At 43.3% G+C, this 26,025-nt stretch overlaps 1 protein-coding gene across 2 annotated transcripts; it reads right to left on the bottom strand.

Annotated features, from left to right (window-relative positions):
- Positions 1–358: 358 nt before the first annotated feature.
- fbln1 (fibulin 1) lies at positions 359–25,690 on the bottom strand. Of its 2 annotated transcripts, XM_067501604.1 has the most exons (17): positions 25,484–25,690; positions 22,366–22,474; positions 20,491–20,620; positions 18,659–18,818; positions 17,848–17,910; positions 17,668–17,754; positions 17,394–17,531; positions 17,160–17,297; positions 16,450–16,593; positions 16,230–16,355; positions 16,020–16,145; positions 15,034–15,153; positions 14,758–14,889; positions 14,530–14,653; positions 10,503–10,648; positions 9,469–9,594; positions 359–981 (listed from the first exon to the last, which is right to left on the bottom strand). In XM_067501604.1, the coding sequence occupies exons 1-17, from the start codon at positions 25,542–25,544 to the stop codon at positions 842–844; spliced, it is 2,070 nt and encodes a 689-aa protein (XP_067357705.1). In that variant the 5' UTR covers positions 25,545–25,690; the 3' UTR covers positions 359–841. The 2 variants fall into 2 exon arrangements, with proteins under 2 accessions (XP_067357705.1, XP_067357706.1); XM_067501605.1 differs by lacking the exons at positions 359–981; positions 9,469–9,594; positions 10,503–10,648 and adding an exon at positions 13,216–13,949.
- Between the last annotated feature and the right edge of the window lie 335 nt (positions 25,691–26,025).

Below are 26,025 nucleotides of genomic sequence, written 5' to 3'. Positions count from 1 at the left end.
GGCTGCACCAACACCACACACGTTTCACTTGGTGCTGATCTGACAACACGCCCTAATCTTTATGTTCCCGTTCCTGCTGGAAACTACGATCACAGTAAAATTTAAACGGAAGCCGCAAAGCTTCTGCTGGCTGCAAAGCCAACTTATTACCACCCACTGCTGAACAGTGCACTGTTGCAGCATCGTCACACTACTGCTATGGGGTTTTATCTACAAAGGTGAGGACAAGTACATTAAAAGTGCCTTGATGCCTGTAACACATGCATAGGGACATCTTTCTTCTTATTAACTGTCTGAACCCAGATGTGCGAATGCAAGAAATTCCAAGTCTTCACATGCAAAATTGCAAAACACAAACTGTATTTAAAATAGTGTTTATTCCATAGAAAAAAATAACTCATCCAATGCATACAGTGAGAAAGGAAAAGTGAATGTTACGTATACTGTCATTAGAAGAATATTGTTGAAGTAAACCATCTTACTGTTTTATTGCCTTTCTAAATGCATGCACTTTCCGTTTTTTTTACAAAAGTTCTGGATGTCTTATTTCTTAACAGGATCATTTTAGAAACAAAGTTTTTCAATGTTTAGCCCCATTACGCCAGAAACAACACAGGAGTGCGCTTTAGGCTGAGCTTGTCATCAAAACAAAGTTTAGTGCTGTCATCAGAAGCAGCTAGCATCCTTTCAAACAAACAAAAAAAAAAACTGTCAAAAGCAATCAAAAATAACATTAAAACCTTGACGCTGATCTATGCATTGATATAACACAATGTTGTAGTGTTGTACAGTGTTGACAACGGATGTCTTCATACATGTGGTAACATCTGGCTGCCGCCCCTCAGAACCAGAATTCAGAGACAACCACGAGAACATTGACGATGTTCTGGCCAGAATCGCCGTGAGGTGTCAAGTTGCGCATGGACAGTTTCAATAGTGTAGTCAATGGACCAATCAGAGACTTCACCTGGCGAACAACACCTGAAGGAGAAAACAAAACATTATTAGCTACAGTCATGGACTACTGGTCTGTAACAGCTGTAGGAACACATGTAGAAAAACTGCTAACAGAATAAATCACGTGGCTACAAATAATCAGTATTAAAACCAAAAATCAAAGAATGTAAGATAAGCCTTGTTAAGTTTGACTTGATTCGTATATTTTCAATTCTGTATTCCGATTAGCTTTAACGAGTCACGCAAACTGTCTTCTCTCACATTTCCCCTAGTGGTATCCAGCCAGGCGGATAGTTTGGTTTTAAGTGCTGAAGTTTTGTATTAGAAGTTCTGCTTACGTCACAATACAGTTGGGAGCTATAAAATTTTGTTTGCGGTGTTCAGCGCACTGAATTATTACATCTGTCATTCAACATATGACAACTATCTTTTCAAAAACAATGCCTCAGCCACAGGCTGTCAGAAAGAGATGTTGAGGGTAATCCACAGACACCACTGTCAGCAGTTTTCATAGAGACTATTTGTTTGGTAAAAAAAAAAAAGGTCCAATAAATATTGACAATCTCTTGTGACAATGATTTAAACAATAGGAAAGTTATTAAAATGTTGGACTAAAACAAGTAATGTGGTAATGTTTCTATCTTAAGGATGGTTTGGATGATTGATGATTATATGAAGTTGGTGATACGGTATGAGGACAGTCACTGAGGATCAGATTTTTTATTTTTTTTTTACCCTCCTCCACCCTCCGGCTTCTCCACGGACGATACATTTCCTGTGCAATGCTAAAACAGATCAGGAGAATAGCCATGCTGCAACGAAAGCATTACTAAATATCCATGGAATTCACTGGGTGCTGTTTTTAAATGAACATGCGATTACAAGGGCGAAAAAATGCCAGTGTTTATACAGGCTGTCAGCGAGCCTTTTCTCTCCAGAGCGGTGGTGACATTTCAGCCGTGGCCTGTTTGAACAGCCATCGCCAGATAGAGTGCAGTCTGGCAGCACAATCCCCACGCTGTCCTCCTGTCGCACCTTCAACCACCCTCCGTTCTTTTTCTCAATTATTGCTCTCGCGTGTCACCTATTCATAACTGAGTCAGTGTTCGAGTGCTTTAAAGGATGAGTCAAGTTCAATTCAACATGTTACATGACAGGTCTTTGCATTGATCGGTCTAAATTATGAGGCCCCTTGCTGAGGTGCTTGTACTAAAGTAGTAAAACTCATTTGATTAGTTGTTCACCACAGGACAAATGATGACCCTTTATGTCCCATCCACTGCATCCTTTGGGACACTGGCAGTGTACGGCCCCCCCCCCCCACCCACTCATTTTCCTCCTTCTCTTCCTCTCTTCTCCTCCTTTGCTGAGGGGGGCTGGTGTTTGTGGCACCATTACTGTGGGCCACAAGGGTAAATGAGTCCCATGTGTTTGATGGAGGGGAGCAGTCCCAGTCACGCGATACAGCCATGGAGGCATTCCTCCTGCAATCCATCTTCAATTCTTGGAGGGCAATGCTGTCTCTCTCTCTCTATCTCTCTCTCTCTTTGTGTGTCACTGTCTCTTTTGCTCTCTCGTCCTTCATGGAGTTGAATCTGTGGACAGATAGCAGATTCCACAAGATTCTGGTGATAAGCACTTTAGAGGAGTGTGGAATGGGGCCCACTTCTAGCAGGGTTGCCCCCTTTGTTTTGATGTTTTGTGACTTTGTTGCATGGTTACACAAGGCAGAGGAGAGAGGGACTGAGATTTGTTTTGCCTCGAAAAAAACATCAGCATCATAAGAAAGAGCGAACTTTTGCTTAAGCCTTGTGCAACAGTAAGAAAATAACTAACACAGAAAGAAGAATTACATTTTGGGCCGGAAATTTATTTCCACACATGGGCCTGTTAAGATGGCACGCAACTCTCAGTTGACCAAAAGAAAGTCAAAGTAAGTTGAGACGTTTCATCCTTTGCCTGTGCACTGAACAAGCGCACGGTGAAGATGAGAGATGAGATATCATTCTTAGCACAATATGGACCACCGCGAAGACATATGGGTTTCAGTCCACATTAAGTATCTTTTAAATTGCAATAAACACTAAATGTGGCCTAAAGTTAATGACGATTTAAAACTCTATAACAAGGATCAAATTAGGTTATGCTTTTCTACTGAAAATCTTAAAGCTTATTTCTATGAAGCCCTAAAAATATGCCACCTAAATTAAAAAAACCTCTAAAGAGATAAGAAATATGTGGAATGTGTCTGAGGCTTGCTAACGTTTTGTTAATTTGTTTTTGGTCTAATTAGCATATGCAGACAGCACAACTGTGATCTTAGGCACAGAAAAGGCTCAATGGCATCTCTAAACTTTCCTCTGACCTCATGTTGTTAAATGTTTTTAACATATAAACTTCTTTAAGCTACACTATATAGCTGGACCTGTTCGATTTTTATTTTTTTTTTTTATGGACTTGACTAAGGCCCATTTTGGACTTTTTGTAACAGTTTTCAATGAAAAAGAAGCATTTTGCTGCGTTTGCGTTGTGGATTGCCCTGCATTCTCTGGTGTCTTTGTGTGTCGTGCTTTTTCAGGACACCTTCAGAAAAGCGCCTAACGTCAGTGATTGAGATCTGAGGCTCCGAGATTTTCCCAAGTTCTGCGACATAATTGTTCTGTTCTTGTCATCAAGGCTGTGCTAAAGCTTTATGCTGAAAAATGAACTGCTCCATGCTAGGACACAAAGTGTCAGGTTTTGAGCTAGCTTATTACAGTGTAAGCTTATTTCCGTAATTTTCGCACAAATTATTAATCAGTGTACGTGTATGTGGCCTCTTGAAAACCTCATTACATTATGACTATGTGTTACCGTAGGCACCATACCAAACGTGCTGTTGGGGGAAAGCCTTTATATTATCCTCAATAAAGGGAAAGCATCAGGTAACACTTGGGTCAGCACACTTACAGCAAACGTGAGGTGAAACCACAACCACATACTCATGTTTAACATTTCATCTAGACTCTAAGGCCAAAAGCCAACAGCCACATAACAAGTTGACTTTGATTGGCTTCCATTTCACCTGAGACTCAGACAAATAAACGAAGGGAAGGTTTTCAGAACCGTACAGCTCACAATTTGCCTTGTGACCGACTTGCAAGGTCATGTCATCTGAGGCCTGAAGTATCCAAGCAGGAGATCGCAGTTGTAAGGCTGCAAAGGCTCGTGGTGTCTTTCCATCTCTTTGAGGTATCTGCCACAGGGTGCAAAGGTGACCCCGCTTGCTTAAACAGCCACCATCAAACAAACAGCTGTACAATCTGTCAGTTCTCCAAAACATTCCACCACACCATAAAGTAGCCCCTTAAGTAGAAAATAGCCTTAAATAAATGCATGTTAGTAGCACAGACACTGCCACAAAACAAAGCGAGGCAAATGCCAGAAGGCATTTGTCATCCTTCATGGCCGCGAGGGCTGCAATATTGAAGGGTTACATGTAAACAGTACAATTTCGGGGTTTTCTGGTTTCTGCAACTCAGTGAGGAAGTGTATGACAAAATCCAAAATGAACGGGTTTAACACCAGAGACAAATGAAAAGTATGCAATGGCCTCACCACAGTATTGTATAATGACACGCTGGTTGTGGTGCTATGCATGCTCACTTCAGTGAAACCACTGGAGAGTGTCCAGGTGGTGTACAAAGTCTCAGTATGCGAAGAGGGTACTGGAGGACATTCTCCATCATCCTTGCGGCCATATCTGTGATATGTTTTATGTCTAACCATAATACAGATGTAAAGCTGAACAGTGTTGGTATAAACATAAGCACAGCAAAAAGTGGTTTCTTATTCAATATTTAATTTCTTTTTACTGTCTGAATCCTTTTTTTTTTCCCGTCTATAAAGCCTATGGAGACATGCCGAAGGATTTGCTAACTAACCCCCTGGTTACTCAATTATCAAAGCAACCAATTTAAACCAACCAGCATGATGGAAATATAATCCCTTCAAACAACCAGAACAACTCGCTGCAAAAAAAGAGACAGGCCCCTCGTGTCTTTATGACCTGGTACACGGATGGCCAGTCAGGCCAGGCTGTCCAAACACAATGCCGACCACTGCGAAGACGAATAAGAATCCATCTGCACCCCTGGTCTCAAAGGCCAGCGTATGTGGCTTGATATTTTAAGGTCAATTAACAGTGAGTCATAGCTACAGATCTTTCAAATGGCCCGTGGGTCATTGTTGGACAGCGTCACTCACTGGGTAGTGACATCATTGAGAAGTAGCCATGGGGAATTGGTTGGTTCTTTTCTTAGACTTTCTGTTTCAGTAGTTGTGGCCCAGAGCAGCTGAAATGACATAACATGCACCATTATCTTTACCACAACCTTTTGCACTGTATTTCGATTGACCTTTTAAAGCTAAGAACCATAACTACAGTATCACTATGAGACGAAAGCAGAAAATAGAATAGACTACGGTGAATGGAAAGAATAAGAAAAGAAAATGTACTGTGTTGGCACTATAGATTTAGATACTCTCCAAAGAATGGAGTAGCTTGGTGATTCTTTTAATGCAGTTTTTGTTATCGTTTTTGATGTGTAATGTAAAACAAAAAAAAAAAAATACATGGATACAAACAGCATTTATCGAATTGAGTGATTAACTAAACAAAGTTGCTTTACTGTGAAATCACAGTGCCAAAAAGCAGAGAGTAATGATGAGTATAAATCAAATAGATCACTAACTCAAGGATGATAAGTGTGTGAGATGAATTATTAAGACAATTTTATTGCAACATGTACTTTGCCATATCTGTCTTTTTGGCTGTGTAAACAGTCTGGATTGCTACCTCTTCATCAGTACGCTTACGGTGGAAGACCACCCGAGGTGAGCACTGTGCGTTTGACTGCGAGGATGTTGGGTGGAGAAGACCCTGTTTTGATTAGCCGTACTAATCTCTTCTGGGACAGGCAGGGATTCCTTATGGGCTCGGCACGCTCTGGTGGGCCTGCCGCTGCCACGTAATGATTCATGCAGATGACAGCCACTCAAACTTGAAGAGCTAGTTGTCTGCTTATCTCCACAGCTGTCCTCAGCTCCTCTCCAACGCAGCCACAAGCCAGAGCCACAAGCTCCACTAGCACTGAAATAGTCATGTCTCACACAGTGGGCTCACATTCCGCCCGGCACTGTGGACAGCTGTACTGACGAGCATGACTACATCTATACAGACAAACTGTCCACTCATTTTCACTTCATCTCAGAGTTTGACTCATAGGCTGCCAGCGTTTTTGCCGGTGGCAACGCAACAGATATTTACTGTAATCTCCCCACAGGATATAAACCACAAAGGCATATTTTCACCTGCATTTTAAAAATGAGTGGAATTTAGCTGTGTCGTGCTAAATCTACAGTTTCTTCAAAGGATGGTGATCTGATTTACGAAGAGGAGATACTTTTTCATCTGTTGCTGTCTAGTAACATAAATGTAACATAAAAAAAAAAAAAAGAATTGGACAGCAGTGATTAATGATACAAGAAAAACTCTTCCATGACAAATAATTACTCATGAAATTGAGTCATTTGGACAGAATCGCTGGATGACTAAACATATGCTGACTGTTTGATTCCAGAGTTGGCGAGTGTTGGTTTTGTACATTTGATTTACATATTGATACTGTTTTTAAAAAAAAAAAACATAAAGGTGACATAATAAAGGTGAAAATAAAATCCACGATGTCCCTCCCTGGGAGTGGTAACAACAAAGATAACACTGAACCATCATCCCACTTTGAGAGCTAATCACGCAGGAGACCACCAGTGTGCTGTGTGTTGCAGACTCAGCCTTTGCTTCCAGCAGAGACCACGAAGCCAGTGATTTTAAACAGAGGTCTCATCTATCCACCTGCTGACTGCCAACATCAATCATCCCATTATCAACCCAACCCATTGTGTTTGTTCAAACAACCTGTCCACAATCAAAAGTAGTTGACATTGTCAGCATGAGTAACCCATTCCTCCACTGTTTGTCTTTCCAAATGTTTCACAAATGGTGTCTTTGTTGTGCTTTGTTGTGTTGTTGGAAGACGTGTACAGTACAGTATCACTTTGGTGGATCTGCTGAGTGTCTACATACCTATAGTTCATGTGGTCACTGCTGAGATACTGTGGCTTTGTAAGTGTGTGATGGGTTCTGATCATGTTTTCCAAGTGCTGAGGGTCTGCTGTGTTTGCACAGATGCATACGGCTGTCAGGGTTGTCATGGATATCTGACAGGACTGGGAAAGCCAGTGATGGATGACCAGGAGCTAGGAAAGAGTGCTGCGGCTCGTACGCTATCTGGTGCGCTGTCAGCCGCCAGGCTGTGCATTTGTGTGTGTGTGTATGCATGTACGTATATCTGTTCGCAGACTGCATGCCTGTTTGTGCAGCTGACTGGTTTTTAGATACTGAGTAAGTGAGCAGAACACATCGGCAGCCATTTAGAACTTTTACGAATCTTTTTTAAAGTTTGCAATGGATTCTGGGGATCCCTAATAGCCTCTTTTGTCCCTTTGAAAAACACAAAAAGTGGCCAAAAATAATGGCCAAGTTACTTTGAGTTCACGCACTTGTTCATTAGTGGAGCCTCTATGTCTGCTACTCTTCACATCCCACCAAGCTGTAATACCACTGTTGGAGACACTGGAGATACTGGAAACTAAGCTTCCTGAAGTGACACGTCAGCGGGCCTCATACAATGGTTACGCAACTGCAGCATCTGTGGGCCAAAGCACCAGCAGAACAACCCACTAAGTAAAACCAAGAGGGCCTTCATTGCACCGTGGAGTCCACACTTCACAGCGAGCAGGCGGTGACCAAAGGCTCCGATGCACAGGGCCGCAAATTGGATATGTGACGGGCAACTGGTGCTAACATGCAAGAGCTGCATCCAATAAGCATCCAATGGGTTTGAGAGAGAAGTATCTTCTCACAAACAGGCCTTTCATGTGGTCGTCAGTTTAAGTGCTCTAATGCTCGGCGAGACACTGAGGCCTAGTGTGGGGAAACGGAACAATACATTTAACCACATTAAGCAAAGCACCCAGGATTACTTCTGCACATATTTTTGCCCACTCTCTGTCTTTCCCTGAATCACAGCCTCTCACTTCGTTTTTCTCCCTCTGCAATATCAGCTCTCTCCCTCCACACATACACAGTACCTGCTTCTGCGAATGAGCACCGCTACGAGCAGAATTTTTTCATCTTAATCCTCTTTACACACACGCACCCACAGTAGACGATATATTACAAAATTAGGTTTATCACTCACGGAGAATTGCACCATTGTGCATTCAAACAAAGCGTACCATTGTAAGACAGTACAGTATAATTAAAAGGGCTTTGACAGTTATTTAAGTGAATTATTGCCGGTGATAAACATTTTCTCACGTTCCCTTTGTGTAACCTTGTGTGTGTTGGATAGGCACGCGTTTGTTTCCTCGCAAGACGCGAAAGAGAGGAACGCAATCCAGCCCGAGCCAGTGACAGTCACACTCTCTCCTCCCTCTCTGGCTTTTTATTCTGTAAAAACAGATGTGCATACTGACAGACTATCCCTTCATCCATCAGCAAGAAGAAGGAGAAGAAGATGCTGCCCTTCCTCTACCACCCTGCTTGCATCTCAGCACATAACCAAAACAAAAATACCTAGACAGGCCCAACAATGTGTCATTTATCTGGCTCACAACACCCTCATGCTGGCAGGGTCAAGGCTCAGTTCAGCTCTCCCACAGGCGTGCAGCAGCCTTGGGTCACCACCAGACTAAAGGATGGGAATGGCTTCTACCCAAACATGTGTTGTAGTTACACACCACTGGCAATGGTATCTGCTGCTCCTTAGTGAACTAGTGCAGGGCCCTTTCTACATGCTGGCGGTTGCTGAACAGGTAGTTATGATGAAGTGCTTGTCATCTGCAGTCGCTCATGCATATGCGGACACGCAAGTTTAGATTTTTTACCCTCTGTTCCTGTACATCTAGACCGCCACGACCTATTGTGGAAAATTACGATCTGCTTGGGAAAAGCATAGCTGTGGATAAGTGAATTAAATGGTACTTTGTTCAACCGCGAGACTGCGAAAATGGATGCCAAATATTTGGCGAGACAGAAACAGGCCTTCGTCTGTCTCAAAGAGCCACCCAGAGGACAGCTCTCCAAAGTCAGAGACACCAAGAGCCCCTATGAAGGTGATGACAACTGCATGATGCCACCACACTGCAAAGACCAGAACCGGCCATGTCAGATGCACTTATGTCAGGGAGGCCAGGCGTTCTTTAGGGAAGATTTTTGTCCCTCCTTAATGTGCACATGTGAGTTTGATTTGTAATAAATACACATACATGCAGTATTTGTGTGTCAAAATGAGAAATGAGATCAGAAAACCACCATCAAATGCAATTTCCAGTCACGGAGGCTGTTGGGTTGTACAGGTTGAATGTTAAAGTTGTCAAATATTTGCAAAGTAAATTCCCGGTACTCACCCACATGCATTCCATTTTCTACACGCCTTACGATGTCGAAGGCATTCTCCACATTGCCCTCCAGAATGTCAAACTGGACTTGATGGGATCCATAAGCCGGCACCGTGGTTCTCAGGAAAACAATCTCTATTGGAAGATAACAATTAGACACAAAAAGCTTTTGGAGCCCACTTACAAACCTCATAATCACACTGGGGTTGTGCCTGTGCCAACTCTTGCTTTTCTGTCTTTTTTTTCTCCCAAGAGAAAGACTATTAAATGGGAGATGGAAAGGTCTATGTTTATTGTATATTTCGAAGGTCACAGGAAGGTTGAGGCTTTTCAGTGCAGTTGCTCAGCTGAAGGGCCTTGAGTCCTTTACACCCCAACTTGGAGCTTATGAGAAATGACAGCAGCTTAACTCCCTGTGACGCAGAGCATGAGTGTGTCTGAAACATGCACTACATGCTGGCCAATAGATGCTTGTCAGCTGTCACTGTCTGCGAGTGATTACTGCGGTTACTCACATCCAACCAGCATGGCACTTAGTCTCTGGTGTGGGCCAGCCAAGCCTGGACTGCATGGAGAACATCATAGAATAGCTAATCTGGGGGTCAGAGGAAGTCACATGGATTCTGACAACTGTAGGGAGGGAAATGAATTCGATGGGAGCTCAGAGATTAGAGATAAAGGAGAGCTAGAAAAAAAAAAAAAAAAAAACATGGCCGAGGACCACACTGACACTAAGCTATACCACAATGTCTTCAAATTTGTTGTTTCCAAAGATTTTAACAGTCTTCTGTCCCAAAATGACACCACAAATATGAACTTGTGTGGGTTAGTGAAAATGTAGAGCAGAGGGATATGCAGCATTGTCTTAAAGCAACAGTCAACGTTTTTGAAAAAAAAAAAAAAACACTTATTTGTGTTTCTAAGCGATATTAATCTGCAGCTACACTATCATCTGGCAGCCTAGCTCTGTGTTCTGCCAACTTTTTTCATTTTTGCTCAATTTTAGTATGAACATTCCAAATGTAGACTTGTACAGTACCTACCCTCTGGTCCTGTGAACTCTCTGAAGGTGGGCAAGGAGATGGAGGTGTGAGACACTGACTGTGTGGGGTCCAGAACGCAGGCGATATCATTCGGTTGACAGGACTTTACGCAGCGAATGGTGTCAGAGCGTCCGAGCCTGGTCACACTAAAAGAGAGAACACATACACACACAGGGCCTCTGACCATTGGGTAATAATAATAATAATAACAGGGCATCCCTGGGAACGTAATCAAGATCTCAGTGGGACAAAGGCTGCTACAGCAACAACATCTGAACAAGACAGCAGGGGTACTGAATATAGCAGTCAACATCAAAAACAATCAAGTTCGATGTGCCTTGAAAGAATAATAAGCCATCAATGGTCAAAGGCTTCACGCAGACGCCAAACTTTCTAGCTTGTGGAGACTTGCGCCGCCATTGATGCTTTTCCGATGCGACTACTTCAAGCTGTGTAGGAAATAAATTACTACACTCACAGAGAATGATCCACAACCTGCTCAGCAAAATATTTGGATTTGCAGAGCATCCCCGGCTTCACATCAGATAATCTCTCGAGGAGGATTTATGGGGCATGGGAGTGTTCTAAAAGACTCCTAAATTGTGAGCAACATGACTAGACAACTCCCCAGCCTATCCCCAGGGCAGCTCTCATCCTATTATTTAGAGCTTTGTTTATTCCACAGACTAATCAGTGACAGGTCATAGGGAATGAGGGCCTTGGCTGGCTCCTAAAGCTAACGCCACCTGAAGTATCGCTATTCACAACCTGTCTGCTACATAAGACTTTGAGATGGGGCATTAGCGAGCTCATAAATCAGCGGCGTGTCTTTAAAACAATGAGGAAGTAGCAATCATGAGACGACGTTTGAAACCAAATAAAAGCCTTGACTTTGACGTGCTAGATCTAACATTTACGTTTGGTTTTCACAAAAGGAGACAAGTCAGTGCATGATTATATTGGGTTATGAAAACAGCCAAGTTGCCATGTATAGGTTGAGTTAATGTGCATGGCAGTCTTATAGCCACATTGTGAGTCACGGGCTGTGGATCTCTGGCACTCCTCAGAGGACCTATAGGCTGCAGCTCAAAGCCCAGGCTCGGGTTGGGTTGCAGGGCTCCTTTCATTGAGATTGAGGAGAGAAGCCCCTGACAAAAAGTCAAGCCACCACTGGGTAGGGGCTTGTAATTAGCAATTAGCGGGTGGGTCCAAGTTTTGCTTTGGTCCAGGCCAAACCCACAAAATGTTCTCGTAGTTTATAATACTACTGCCTGAGCTGCAGAAAGACCAGAGCAGGGCTCTAGAGGACGAGGTGAAAGCTCTATTGAGGTAGAGAGTGAATTTACGAGGAAATAATGACCCGGGGTGAACTGCCCCCTTACTGTATACACAGATGGGCACCTTGAAATAGGGGCAGCAAGTAGAGCTGATTACTGCTGCATGTGTGTGTGAATCTTAAGAGGAAATGCTCGTACGGGATCTGTGTTTATGTACATTTGTGCTTGTGAGTCGTGTGCGTGCAAACATGCTTGTGTACGTGTGTGTGTGCGTGCGTGCATGCACTCACATATGCATGTCTTCTTCATCCCCCCATGCCTCACGTGGCCCAGCCCAGGAGAAAAACCCCAATACTTTCAGACCAGAAAGAAAAACAGACTTTTTGGATTAAAGTCCTCTGGTCAAGCGTAGGGCCTTTTATTTTTTGGTAATTATTATTTATAGTCTGCACATTGATAACGCCCCAACACAAACACTGCAGGGCATCATTCATTCTATGTGCGGTGATGTTGCTGTACCGCAAATTGTTCAGACCACCGGCCAGAGCCCAGAGCCCCATAACTCAATGTCAAAGGGGAGGAAAAAAACCTCCTGTGCGCCACTATGTTCTTATTTTAAGGATATCCCCACTAGGGACCAAGTGCATCCCTGCTGGCCTGACAGCTCAGGACAGGAGGAACCTACGACATCTGAATCTACAGTTATTATAAGCCACAGCCCTTGGGCAGCAGCCTCACAGCATGTCAAACTATTTATACTCTCTCCTGCTAGTGCGCATTTCCCTCTTACTTTGCCACTGCATCCAATCGTGTGTCACTTACTCTGCCTTCATTTGGATTATCTGTCTGCTTTGGGGTTTGCAGCCGCAGTATGCAGTGGAAATCTGTGCATTTCACATTAAACCCAGACTGTAATGGAAGCTAAAGAGATCCACATAAGAGGAGCTGCCACAGAGAGATGTAGTTGCGGTGAAAGGTAACTGACATTTGGGAAGTGGGAGTATCAGTGCATTCAAAGGCCAATTTAGCTCATTTTTGACTGGAATTTGGTGTTGAATATTTTACAGGCTTAATAAATTGCAAACATTTCTGCAACGACTTATTACATAACTGAAGGGTATAAATACAAGCGTGTACGTGTGTTTAGAACAAAAACATTATTGATGCAGGAAATTGTTAAAATCACCAGGAAAGATTACTAATAACATCTAACATTAACAACACTATTAATAAACGTAGTGTTTCTGTTGTCTATCGCTGCATTTTCTCGTCAGTGAAGCCATTAGAATAATAATAATAATAATATGAAACTGTGCGAAAAAGTCTTCATGCCTCCATCTGCGATCTGGCCTCAGATTCCAGCTGCTCTCTTTGCTGCATTTGATTAAACCCCACAATGTGCCATGATCAAGAACTGGATTTGACTTGAACATGTGTTATTCCTACTTCAAATTTAATAGAAAACTGTTCATCCAACACATAAACCATAAAATACTGCAAAATGTCAGACATTATCATGCAACCATCATCAAATTACACACAGTTGTAGGCAGACTTAGCTTGTTACCATGTTTGGATTTACCCTGACTTAGAACACCACCTAGAGGCTGTCATGATGCCCTACCTCCAAGAAAATCCCCGTGAATAAATCTCCTGTATTCTAAAATACTGGGCTCTTAAAAACTCACTGCGTTATCTTTCTTTTATTTGTGTTTATTGCATAGTTTTTTTCAAATGACATATCCTTTTTAAGAGTGCACGTTACTCTATAATTTACAACTCTTGTGTTTATTCTAGCAATGGATTGTAGGGTACTCTGGGCTCCTCCTGGGTAACAAACACCAGCACTTTAGCCAGGTATGTGCTGAGTGTGTTATAGCGACGCAGGCTTAGCTCCAGAGACAGCTCGAAGTCCTGTGCCTTCGGGATGACTTTTGCCACCGACAGCACGCCACCAGTGGACACCAGTTCTTCCTTAAAGAAACCGTCCTCGTTGCCAGCAGTGATAGCAACCTGGATGTCGTCGCCTTGCATGACGTGGGAGGGGCCCATGCGGAAGATGTTGGTGAAGACGGGGATGTTGGTGGGGAAGGTGAGGTAGTAGTAGGTTATTCTCAGGGGCAAGGCCAGGCACTCGACAGACTCATTGCAAAGCAAGCGTTCACATCGACTGCAAAAAGAGAAGGGTGGGGGCAGAAGAGGAGGGGACAGGACAAGACGAAACACAACAAGCACACAGAGAAAGAGAAAGAGAGACCAGATGTAAATTTCCTTTGCCGTGCACGGCATGCAGGGGGAAGGTACTCAGTCAGTCTCAGCAGCCTAGTGCTTTACAGGCCAGTCATGGTGCCCTCTCTGCAGGATCATGCGAGAAGTTTTGTCATTGAAAACCTCCAAACAAGTGTGGGCATACGCAGCCTTTATTCAAACGGTGCCAAATTCTAAACTGAAAAATATCCATTAGTATTTGATTAATCTGAAACAGAACGACATGCTACAGCCAAATCTTTTCTAGAGTGATTCCAGCATTCAGCATACTGGACATGCACTGTTGTACCCGTACTCTTGCTTGAATGATCATTCAGACTTAACAAAGTGAGGAACAGGATCCTTGCTCTGTGGTTCTGTTGCTGTTTGTACTACTTTACTGTCATATTACTATGAGCACAAATGAAATATTCAAAGCTGAGTCTGTTAATGAATGTGTATCCTTTTTAGCAAAGTGTGTGCGACAGAGACAATTCACTCACGTGTCTCCAGCACGCCGGTAGTTGTTTGGACACTCAAAGGAAAGGCATCTGAATCCTCCCTGTATATTAAAGCAGGTCTGATTCTCTGTGCATGTGTGTGCTCCTGTCACGCATTCATCTATGTCTGAGATAAAAAAATCACAAAAGGTCTTTTTTTGGAACATTTACAAAGGACAATATACCTACTGTAAAGCTACAACAATCATGCGAACGGTAAGGACGACTTACCCTGGCAGCTGCGCCCGTTGGGTGCCAAGGTATAGCCAGACACCGGACAGGAACAGTGGAAACTGCCGGGGGTGTTGTGACAACGATAGGCACAAATATGACCTCCAGTGGGAAGAGCACACTCATCTATATCTAGAACCAAGGAAAAAGTGTGTGAATATGTTTTTATTTGTCAGTGTTAATCTGAACATTCGGGAAAGTTGCCATACTTCCAATCAAGGGCAACAAGATTAGCTTAGGTTAAGATATTCTAGAATTGCAGAGTAGAAATGTTACCTTCGCAGGTCACGCCATCTATGTCGCTCAGCTGATAGCCCCGGCGACAGTAACACTGGTAGGAGCCGTACACGTTGGCACACTCTTGACTGCATGGGTAGCTCTCACATTCGTTCAGATCTACACACGGAAGAGACTACAGACCATTATGAACTTTATCCACAAAAACATGTTTGTGAGTAACTAGAGCTTGGTGGCATTAAAGGTGTGTAGGCCATAAAATGAAACTAGAATATTACACTACAATATATATACACACACAATATATTTTGCATATGGCACTGCAGGGGGCATGGTTTTGGACTGAAGAGTATCGGGCCAGCTCTTCTGGGAGGCAGGTAGATTCTCCCATTGTGTCCTGACTATCTGACTGGCAGACCACAGCATGTACGTCTGCACCACGGCCTGTCGCAAAGAGCGGTGAGTAACTTCCCCTTCGCCCTTTATACCACGGACTACCAGACAGAGTCGTGCTACCTTCAGCAGTTTTCTGATGACTCTGCCATAGTTGGATGTATGAGCAAGGGTGACGAGTCTGAATACACGGCTGTGGTGGATAACTTTGTCACAAGGTGTGGGCAGAACCAGCTGCAGCCCAGTGTGGCAAAGACAAAGCAGCTGACTGTGGATCTGAGGAGGGCTAAGGTACTAGTGGCTCAAGTTTCTATACAGGGTCACAGTGTGGATGTTGGGGAAGATTATAAATACCGGAGTGTTTGTTGGCAAGAAATTGGGTCTGGGGCAAGAACACTGAAGGTAAGAAGGGCCAGAGCTGCCTCTATTTTCTGAGGAGGCTCATGCTCTTTCACATGTGTTGAACCACGCAGAGGATGTTTCACGAGTCTGTGGTTGCGAGTGGGATTCTGTTTGCTGTTGTGTGCTGGGGCAGTGGATCGAGAACTGCAGACACCAACAGACTCAATAAACTGATCAGAAGGGCGGGTGACATTGTGGGGATATTCATACTATTTGCACATCTGTCTTACCCTCACAATTCTTGCCATCACGTGCTAACTTGAAGCCTGTGGTACAGCTGCACTCGTAGGATCCCGGAAGATTTTCACACTTGTGAGCACACAGGCGGCCGGGATAGTTCCTGCACTCATTAACATCTGAAACACAAAAGTCAAAATATATCAAAATAACAAGCTGAACTCATTTGCCCAGTGCTAACAGACTAACAGTACACCGCTTACCCTCACAAACTCGGTTGATGCTGTTGAAGATGTAACCAGGCTTGCATTCACAGCGGTAGGAGCCCAAATAATTGACACAACTATGACCTGGACAGGCCGTCTCGGGGCCCTTGCATTCATCAATGTCTGTGGAGGGAGATGCAAACAGCCGAGAAAGTTATATTAGGTAGGTGAGAAAGGTGCTTAGTTTGTTGGCAGAGTGAGTCTTTTTCAGCTGTACCAATGCAGCGGGTGCCATCTTCGTTGAGATGGTATCCTCGACCACAGTTCACAGAGTTCCTTTGGCAGATGTAGGAGCCAACGGTGTTGATACAGATCTCCCCTCTGTGGCAATGGACTGTCTGGCTAACGCATTCATTGATATCTGAAAACACAGACACAGATGACACGTGTCGACTGTTTGGAACCTGGTTCACCTTTAAAGATCACAGACTGAAAATCATAGGATTTGGGGACTGATGTCCTCGTGACATCCAATGCATGTGTGTTGGATAGAACATCCATCATATCCCAGTGATCCTCAAGTGTTTCAATAGTTTTTTTTACAAAGCTGACGAATAAGAGAAAGGTGCACACTACAAAATGTGGTGAAATGGAAAAACAATGACATTATTGTTTTTAAATTTCCCTCTGGCTTCCTGATAATAAAATATTTCTCCGCTTCTAGCTGAAAAACTCCTCCAGATGACATCACCCAGCGGAGTTTTTCCTCATTAGGAGACCAGACGATGTCATCTGGGAGAGCACTGGAAATGCAGATTGACCACGATTTCAAACTCCATTGAAGATTCATTCCAAGTGATGTCATCTGGAGGAATTTTTAAGCTACATGTAGAGAGGATGTTTCGATATTCCTTTAAATGACACCTCCACTGTACGCCAAGGCTCTTGAACATTTCCTTCTACAGTGTTTCTGGTGCTGGTTCTTACCAATGCAGTTGCCCATGGCATCCTGGATGAAGCCGTCCCCACATTTAACCTTAGGGAGACAACGGAAGGACCCCTGGGTGTTTTGGCACTCAAAGTTGGGTTCACAGTTATGGATACCACCCTCACACTCATCAATATCTGAAATCACAGCGGAATTGTTGCTGAACACCCCGGGAAAACCAGCAATGACATCCCTCCTAGTGTCACTTTACAAGAGGGAGAAACCTAACTGACCCTTGCAATTATTGCTGTCGGTAAGTTCGTAGCCAGTCCCACAGCTGACTTCTCTCTGACATCGAAATGAGCCCATTGTGTTGATGCAACGCTCTCCTATCCGACAGTTGCTGGCTCCCAGCAAACACTCGTTGATATCTGAGAATAGGGGACAAGACCAGGTACAAGGAAACGAGAAGTTTCCCTAATTTAGCCAAAAAGTCAATAAGTACTACATATTTTTGATATTAAAACATTAACCTTTAAAAGGGGAGGAAGGTACATACAAACTTACCCTCACAGCTCTTTCCATCTGGAAGGAGCTTGTAGCCTTTGAAACAGGCACAAGTGTCATTGCCGACACAATTGTGAGCACATTTCCCTGCAAAGCGACAAAAACATCCCATCAACTGATTACTGCATATGTAAAGGTGAAATGCTGAACGGCTTGCTGATTCTCTTTACTTTTGTTTACCTTTGCACTGATCAGTTAATACTGAATTACCACTAGTTGCGCTGGGTTGATGCTTGTGTGATACTGTGTTGGAGAGGAAAAAACAAACGTGAGTAATCACGATCAGCCACAGCATTAAGTACACCCGTGCAATTCAATGCTACCCAATGCGGTGGCCCGGCCATGAATTTTGCAAAGTTAGAATTTCTTAGGATTTAGGTTGAAACTGTCAGAAAGGTGATAATTCTACCATGTGCTTATTATTGAGGTCAAAGTGGGTAGTGGAGTTGTATTGGAGGTCAGTAAAGGAAGAGGTGGTTCTAATGTTTTGGCCACATCATTCATTGTAAATCTGTTGAGCTAGTTTGATTGTTCAAAGATTTCATTAATCAATGCTACACTGTCAATTAGAGTCACAGGGATAGAAGAATTTAATAAAGTTTTGTTGTCACTGGTTTGCTCTTAAATTGCAATTACTTTTTTTTTCAAGCTAAATAATCGATCATTTAAGCAGAGCCGCCAAAGTTTCCAGGAACAGTTCTGTAGCTGTTTGTATTTTAAAAAATGGGTTTCTCCAAGTGTCACGCTTCACCTCCACTGAAAGGTAAAGGCAGTGACTACATGCATCCACCAGGGGGCAGAATGTGCTAATATTTGACAGAACTGGCAGAACTCTGATTTTATTCACCTAATTATTCTTCCGTCTTTTGCTCATCCTCCAAGTTCTCGAGAAATGTTTGCCCTGTATTTCTGTGTTTCTATCCCTCCTAAAGTTAAATACCTGATTTGATAAAGCAAAGCACGTGCGACTGCATGTTTAATTTTCACCCACATTCTGTTTGTCCTGTGGGTGCTGTCTGTTTGTCCTGGGCTCCGTCAATGCAGCAAGCGCGGGACACCAGGCCACACTGGTAACCCACGGAAAGGCTGTGATCACAGGGTAAGCCCTGATCCTGGGCCGTCTTCCCCAGGAGACAACAGTCACAGCACATCTACAAAAAAAGAGGACTTTATTGGGATTTAATATGTTAAGCTGAATTTAAAAAGATGACGGAATCGAACACCGGGCGGTGAAACAGGGCAGGGTCTTTCTCATAGATTGACAGATAAAGATAAAGTGACTCAGACTGACAGCCAAGTGCTCAATCAGCCAGACAGACACACAGAAAAGGAGGCTGACTGAGAAAACATGCCCACAGACATAGAGACCGACCGACAGGCAGGCAGGACTAGAAAGGCCTTAAGAAAGACGGACGAAACACAGTGAGGAGATGACTTCTGGCTGCAGACAGACAGTTGGTAAATCGCTTGTCAACATAGCAATAAGCCAAATAGTTCCCATTCAGGAGTGAGTGTAAAAAAAAAACAAAAAAAAACAACTGAAGTAAAAGGATTATTACATTTGATTCCAAATAAACATAAACCTTAGCTTGTGTCAGCTGGATAGAGTACGTCAATAAGCAGCTGTGTCTTAACTTGTTAGGTCACATCCCTTTTTTTGTAAATAATAAAGATGCCACGTGAATTTTCAACGTGTTTTGTGGGTTTTTAGACTTAGCTTAGCTGTTTCCCCTTAGGATACCTTACCTTAGCAAATTAAGGGGAAACAAAGTCTTGGCTATCCTGGACAGTAGATGCTGCCGATCGAAGAGCCCACTCTGCAAATTGGTGACTGCTCTCCCTCCTGAGCCACAGCCACCTGGTTATAGTGTTGACTAAGTTTGATTTCTTTGTGTGTCGCTGACATTTCACATTTAGAAAATGCCCTTTTTAATTGTCCAAATGCCTTTTTTTTTGTTGTGTGGCATTTTCAATTTCATGTGCATTTAATGCCAGTGAAGAGGTGTGACCTGAATCGTGGTGGCCTCCTGATAGGTCCTGCAACAAACCAGGACCAGAATCTGTCCACAGAGCTCCAAAACTGACCAGACCATTGATGTTTAATTAATCAGGTCAACAATGCTGTCGTCCCTGACTTCAGCTTTCAACATCTGCATCTGTCACAAATTTCTAATAAAGCTGTGGATTGGTCTGAAATCCATTAACATGGATTAAAGACTAACACCATCGAAATGCACATGTAACAGGTAATAAATCTTATCTCAACTTTTTAACAAAAGACCTTTTTGAATTCACAGAGATGAAGCAAATTATGGGCAGCTTTTTACCAATTTGATTAGCGTGGTTGTAGTGAGGAGCGATTCCTTCCGCAGTCACAGTCCTGTAATAAGCATTTGGAAATTGACAAAAGCATTTGAATAGCATTTTCCAAATGGAAACTGTAGGAATTTCTTTGTCATTTTCTTTTGAAATGGGGGTAACTTATTCCTCCAGTGGGCTTGAGTTGAGGGGGGAATGAAATCATAGCTGGGACGCGAGCCTGCAGGAGATTCTGGAGTCAGAGCTGAATTTATAATCCATCTGACAGCAGCAAGCTCAATTCCTCCCCAGAGTGACATGCCTCATCTTGCTCACAGCACACACACAAACACATAGAGACATACACCAATTGCTCTCATCAGTCATTTGCCTCCAAACTGGCTGTCCAGCAGAGTGATGTACTGTACAGTGATTCGTGTAGAGTGAGAGATCTTTTCCTTGTCTCCATTATCAGATAATAAGTCACACAAACATGTCTGTGTGCACATACAGGTACAAACACACCTTTGTAGTCTTGGTCTCACAGGTGTTGCTGAGGAAAGAATCGCAGACTCCTTGGTCTTTGGCCCTGTTGATACCCGTGGTGCACATGTTATCCTCGAGCACTGTTACACAACACTGCTCCTGCACTATCCTGTTAGCGAGACAAAACACAAAACACAGGTGGTGCATTTACCATTCTCAGCTCTTTTCGATAATCCCCCCGGGTACAGCTCTGCCTTAAAGTGTAGCCCATTAAAATCCGCCTGAGGCAAGCCTGATGGGGATCTCAGCGTTGCCACAGTAAACGAGTACGGATGCGTGGGCTGAGTAAGTGCTGTGTGGATACAGAGGGGGGGCACTGGAAGTTTATTGGGTTTTGCAAGACAGAAATCACGTGGCTTTCAACTGTTTCGAGCATCGCTCCCTGAGGCCTTGGTGCTGTGGTTGTAGGCCTCGGTTAAACCAACATTTTACTCCTAAGATTTCTATTGGGAGTAAATATTTGTCCACCTCCACATGTCCTTCCTCACAGTGCAATTGTGGAGAAATTCCTCTTATAATAATATGACAAAACAAACCACTCCCTTAAGATAAGCATGCTGTTTCCTGTAAGGAAGAAGAACAGTTGGCCACTAATTGGGTAAGTAACAGCTGCCGGTATTTACAGTTAGCTTATAGTCCGAGACGTCAGCGCGGTAGAATCAGAAATCAGGGGCGACAGGTTCCTGCTAGCATTTGAAAACATGTGTGTGTATAAATGATTGCAGCCAAGCTTTAACCGCTGAGAGGGATCAGAAGATGAAGATCTCTACAGGGATGACTAACGTACAGCACGGTATTGTGATGAGGGCTTAAAAAAAAGCAGTACCTGGAAGAAACACAGCCCTGCGCAAAACATTGGTTAACACATGTTTTAGCGAGATCGGCTTTCGCTGTATTGACTGAAGTCGTGCAGTCCAATCAGTTAAGAGGGGGTGACTGTTTCTGTCTGGTCTGGATCTCTGTCTCACTGCAATTTTACAAGACAGAGAGCATAAAAAAAAAACAAAAAAAAAACACCCCCTCACCTCTTGTCTCATTTCCAACAAGCCTCTTTTATCAACTCTTACCAGAAATCTCTTTCCACATAAACTACTGGGGATCTCAGATTCACGTCAAGGCGCACACCTCCTCTGCAGAACCTTTTAAGGGCACAGTCGTGCTCCTGTTTTTCTTTTTTCTTCCCTTCACTTTTCTCCACTCTTTTCCCCTCGTATGTGTTTTTTTTTTTTTTTTTTGTGGTGTCTTAAGTAATCTGTCAGATTTCCTGTTACTGCCTCTCTCCATCCTCCGTGTATGTCGCATTTCACCTCTAAAGTATTTCCTTGGTTTGAAGCAGCCTCTTTTTTTTTTTTTTGATCCCCCAACCCCCCACTTCCACCCCCAAATATGCCCAGCTCCCCTACAAACACTGGCCCTCTTCTTCTCTTGCCCTCACGCTACAATTAAGACAAATTTGGGATCACTTAGGGTGGCTACAGTAAATGTATTTGCCATCCACATTCATAGCAGCAGATCTCCCTGGCTTATGGGCCCTGAACCTGAGGCGGCACACCTTCTAGGGTTACCAGCAGACCTGTCATTATCCCATCATTATTAGTGTTTCCTGGTCTCACGTGAAGTGACTAATGTGCCTAGAGATTTATAAGAATAAGGTAAAGCAATCTCATGTTAAGAGCTTACAGACATTTCTCCAACACACGGTAGAAGCCAAATCCCTTTGGGCCAATACTGGAGGAGCTTTTGTGGCACAAAATGTAAAGTCATAAAAAAAACAAAAAAAAAGCTCAGTCTTGAGCTGTGCGGTGTGTAGATTTGCCATCAGCGAGAACAAAGCAGCAGAGCCCCCCTGTGTACCTGCATGTGGTTGACTCAGAGATGAGCGGGAGGGATGAGCAGTCCTGGTTATCGTTGCCACGCTTCTGGCCATCCTTACAGCAGTCCTCCATTGACATCTGCTCTGCTCCTACGGACATTTCAAACAATACGAGCTTCGTTTGTGCATGTGTGAACAGGAGAAAAGGTGGTACAGTGTCGGTGGCAATGCATCTGGGATCGTGTGGTTTGCAGCAGGGAGGGTCTCCCCAGCTACATAATCACCACAAGAGACATTAGTCCAGATTAACTACTGCTTCATCTGCACTTAACACATTTGTCTGCATAGACATAACACGTGGATGGTTGAGGCTGTAGACCTATAGTCCTAATTGTTAATAATACTTGTGATATTAAGCATTAATTCTTTGTTTAACACTTTTTCTTTAGTCAAATGTAAAACATGGTGATTGACAATTTCCTTTGTTAATTAAGTGAGTTCTAATCATCAGTTTTGGACGTCCAACCCAAACAAAAGAAAAAAATCTTGCCAGTGTCCTCGAAGGCAACTTGCCTTTTGTTCTGTGAAGGATGGAAAAAACAAAATTCGAAATATGTCTGGCAATTTTAACAGCCTGTAGGCAAAGACGATGACTGATGGGTATGTTGTTGCATACACAAAAGAGACTTTTCGACTGAAACATTACCAACTCTGTGCTGATCTGGCCGCTTCTTCGTGTGGATTAGAGAGTGCGGAATGCCTAGACTCTGTAAACAATCAGCAGTCGCAATCACATCAAGTACATTCATTCGCCTGTGGTTTGTGTGATCTGCCAAACGTGAAATAGCTTTGGCAAATCTGCCCCTTGGACTGTTTTTGTTTTCGCTTTCGGCTCATATCGGTATCAGCGTGCCAGATTGTTATTAACAATAAGCCCCCTGAGAGAAAAAAAAACAGAGAAAACAAACTTACCGTGAAATAATTTTTTTTTTTAAATCCACCGTAATATGATACGAAGTGTGGCTGGTTAGTGACCGACTGTTCGGAATTATTGGGAAAAGTGATTGTGAAATGCACTGAGCAAATCCATCTGCTTGAAACAGACTTTTTGCCGTAAGAAATCTGGCACGAGCCTGTAGGTTCAGATATTAAGTTAGATTGGATAGGGAGGACAAGTGTCTGACCTAACAGTTCCCAGTTTTACAGATTTGCTGCTGTCTCCCAGAGGAGCAGCAGGCATTTTATTGTAACTATTAAATCAAAACAGTCGAGATGAGGCAGCAGGAGAAAGCAGGAATAGTCATTATTACCGTTGTGCATTGACAAACTTAACAATTTGATGCAAGCAAATAAAAGTACAATAAAACTAGTCCAAGATTCGCTTTCAAGACTGTGAAAAACTGTTCTGCAGCCCCTGAGCAACGAGTAAGAGTTTATACAAATTAATATGTGGGTGGCTTCTGAGAAAACTGAGTCAAGCTACAGGAAAATGGAGAATAAAAACAATATGACTTTGCTACTACATGAAGGATGATTAACCAAGCAGCAGCCACATATGCTGGTACACTACTCAAATCCTGTTAGTCTGGCGCATCCCAGAATCCTCTGACTGCAGCAGCTGGATGAAATGAGGTGACATTTAGGAGGTTTTGCACATGGACCTACCAAGTAGCCCCTGTTAATATCTGTCCCTCTGTGCCTCTGTCCTGACAGAATTCTATCCGAAATGTACTGTAACACCAGGATGATTAAATGGCACCACGATTAAATACACTGCTTGCAGAAATGCTGCTGATGAAAATCGCACAGCGCGATTACTGTTTTGAATAAAGGTGCGAATGGCCAAAAGCACAGAGCAGCTCTCCAAAAGCTGCAGACACTGACCAAATTCTTTGGTTTTCTACATTATGTGTAATTGAAACATTTCCCTTACAAACAAATCCAGTTTGAATTAAGACTGGGAAGCCTTCTAAATTCCTGAAAATATGTCATCCCATAATGTTTCTCTTACAGTAACTGAATGACAAGAATAATTGGTTATACTTTTAACTGCTCCCAGTGATCTAAGGTAGAGATTATTTATTTTATTTTTTTTCGCCCACAGTAGCTCTCTGGTGACAACTAACTCTAACCCACCAAGCATCACAGACTCATTCCAACGCGACCACTGTCTGCTGCTTCGCTAACCTAAATTGAAAGAGCAGAAGTGCCTCAAAGCTCCATGATGCTGTTTTATCAAAAGAAAACAGCAGTCGTTTCCCTCTCTAGATGCAGCCTGTCACAGTTTTGATGCATTATTGTCTGTCTGGAGAGGGCGGATTTCCATCTTGGATGGTGGTGCTGTTTTTAAGGCCATTCTGTTTTGGCAGAGCCTCTATCCATCCATCTATTGCATAACACATGAAGATAGTTAGAACAGGTCTTCAAACACACATAGGTCATTAAAGTAAACTATCCAAACCGGCCCAAGTGTGGCCAAGGGGGGATTATAAGCGTTTGGATATGGCTCATCCTACACCTTCGTGACCATGCTGTCGGCATTTGGGTACAAATCACACCCGTGTGTGTCCACACCGTCCTCTTCTGGTGAGACACTGGTCCTTCTGACACAGCATGACACAGCAAACCAGGTTATTTGGCTTTTGACTTACAGGCCAGAAATTACAGACGCCTTCACGTGATGTGACACCTGTAAACACCTATTGCATGAAGAAAATAATGAATAAACATACCCACACACACACTCTATATGGGGATGTAGCGTGTGGATTTTATGCCACAAAAAAAATAAATAAATAAAACAAGTTTCTAGAACTGACATGTAAAAGACTTAAAAAGCTGCCTGGGAGTTGCATTTCTGTAACAATGGACACATTGACGCCAACTTCATTTCAGTAAAGACCTGCAACACTTTGAAGCTTTCATCACATGCCCCAACTAGTTCTATGACAAACTCATCACCTCCCCGAGTCTCGTGCTTTGCTTCTCTGATTCTTCCGGGAACTGACTTTTTAAATGAATGTACAAGTTATCACGCAGTCTAATAGTCGCCCCCCCCAACGGTATCCTGCCACTGATGGGACTTCGTTTGCCCTAAGCTGTAATTAAAAAGTCGTCACGCAGAAGTGATCCACAGTTTCCCACAGAAAGGTGACTTACCTTGGCCAAGAAGCGCTGCGAACAGAGAGCAGAGCAGCAGCTGCGGCACGCACGGACCCATTGAATGAAAAGAGATTGAAGTAAATGCTGAAAACACGTGTTCGACGGCTCCGAGCCTCCCGATGCTGGTGATTCTGCAGGATGTGGGAATAAACAGCAGTGCCGCTTTAGGGGAAAGACGTGGACGTGATGGAGCTGCAGCGTGACTGGAGTAACGTCTAATTACGGCACAGTGAGGGGCGGGCTGCGGCCACAGACATCCAGTTACTACTTCTCACACTTTTGTTGTTGTTGTTTTTCGATATTACCTCAAAATTAAAGGTATGACGTCGGCTTAAATGGTGGTTTACCAACCTTTTGGAACTAGTCTTCAGAAGAGACCTTAAACTGCAATGAATACTACGTTATAAGGAACCGTTTTCTTTTTAAATACATTACTACACGTATAGGAGGGGAAATGCTACCAAGGGAGGTGGGCTGCCATCATTTGTGGTGCACAGCCCACTGGAAGAACTCTTAGTGCCTTCAGGCTACTGTGCTGC

This window comes from Channa argus, chromosome 4 (genome assembly GCF_033026475.1).
Source record: "Channa argus isolate prfri chromosome 4, Channa argus male v1.0, whole genome shotgun sequence".
Lineage (NCBI taxonomy): Eukaryota > Metazoa > Chordata > Actinopteri > Anabantiformes > Channidae > Channa > Channa argus.
This window is presented reverse-complemented; position numbering and strand designations above follow the sequence as displayed.

Bases quoted from the DNA above. Each gene is read 5' to 3' on its own strand.
- fbln1 (XM_067501604.1), bottom strand. From the start codon at position 25,544: ATGGGTCCGTGCGTGCCGCAGCTGCTGCTCTGCTCTCTGTTCGCAGCG. The intron at 16,356-16,449 runs GTACAGCTGAAA...CTCCCTCCACAG, and splicing joins AGATGGCACCCGCTGCATTG to ACATTGATGAATGCAAGGGC. The intron at 9,595-10,502 runs GTAGGTACTGTA...ATCTTCCAATAG, and splicing joins AGAGTTCACAGGACCAGAGG to AGATTGTTTTCCTGAGAACC.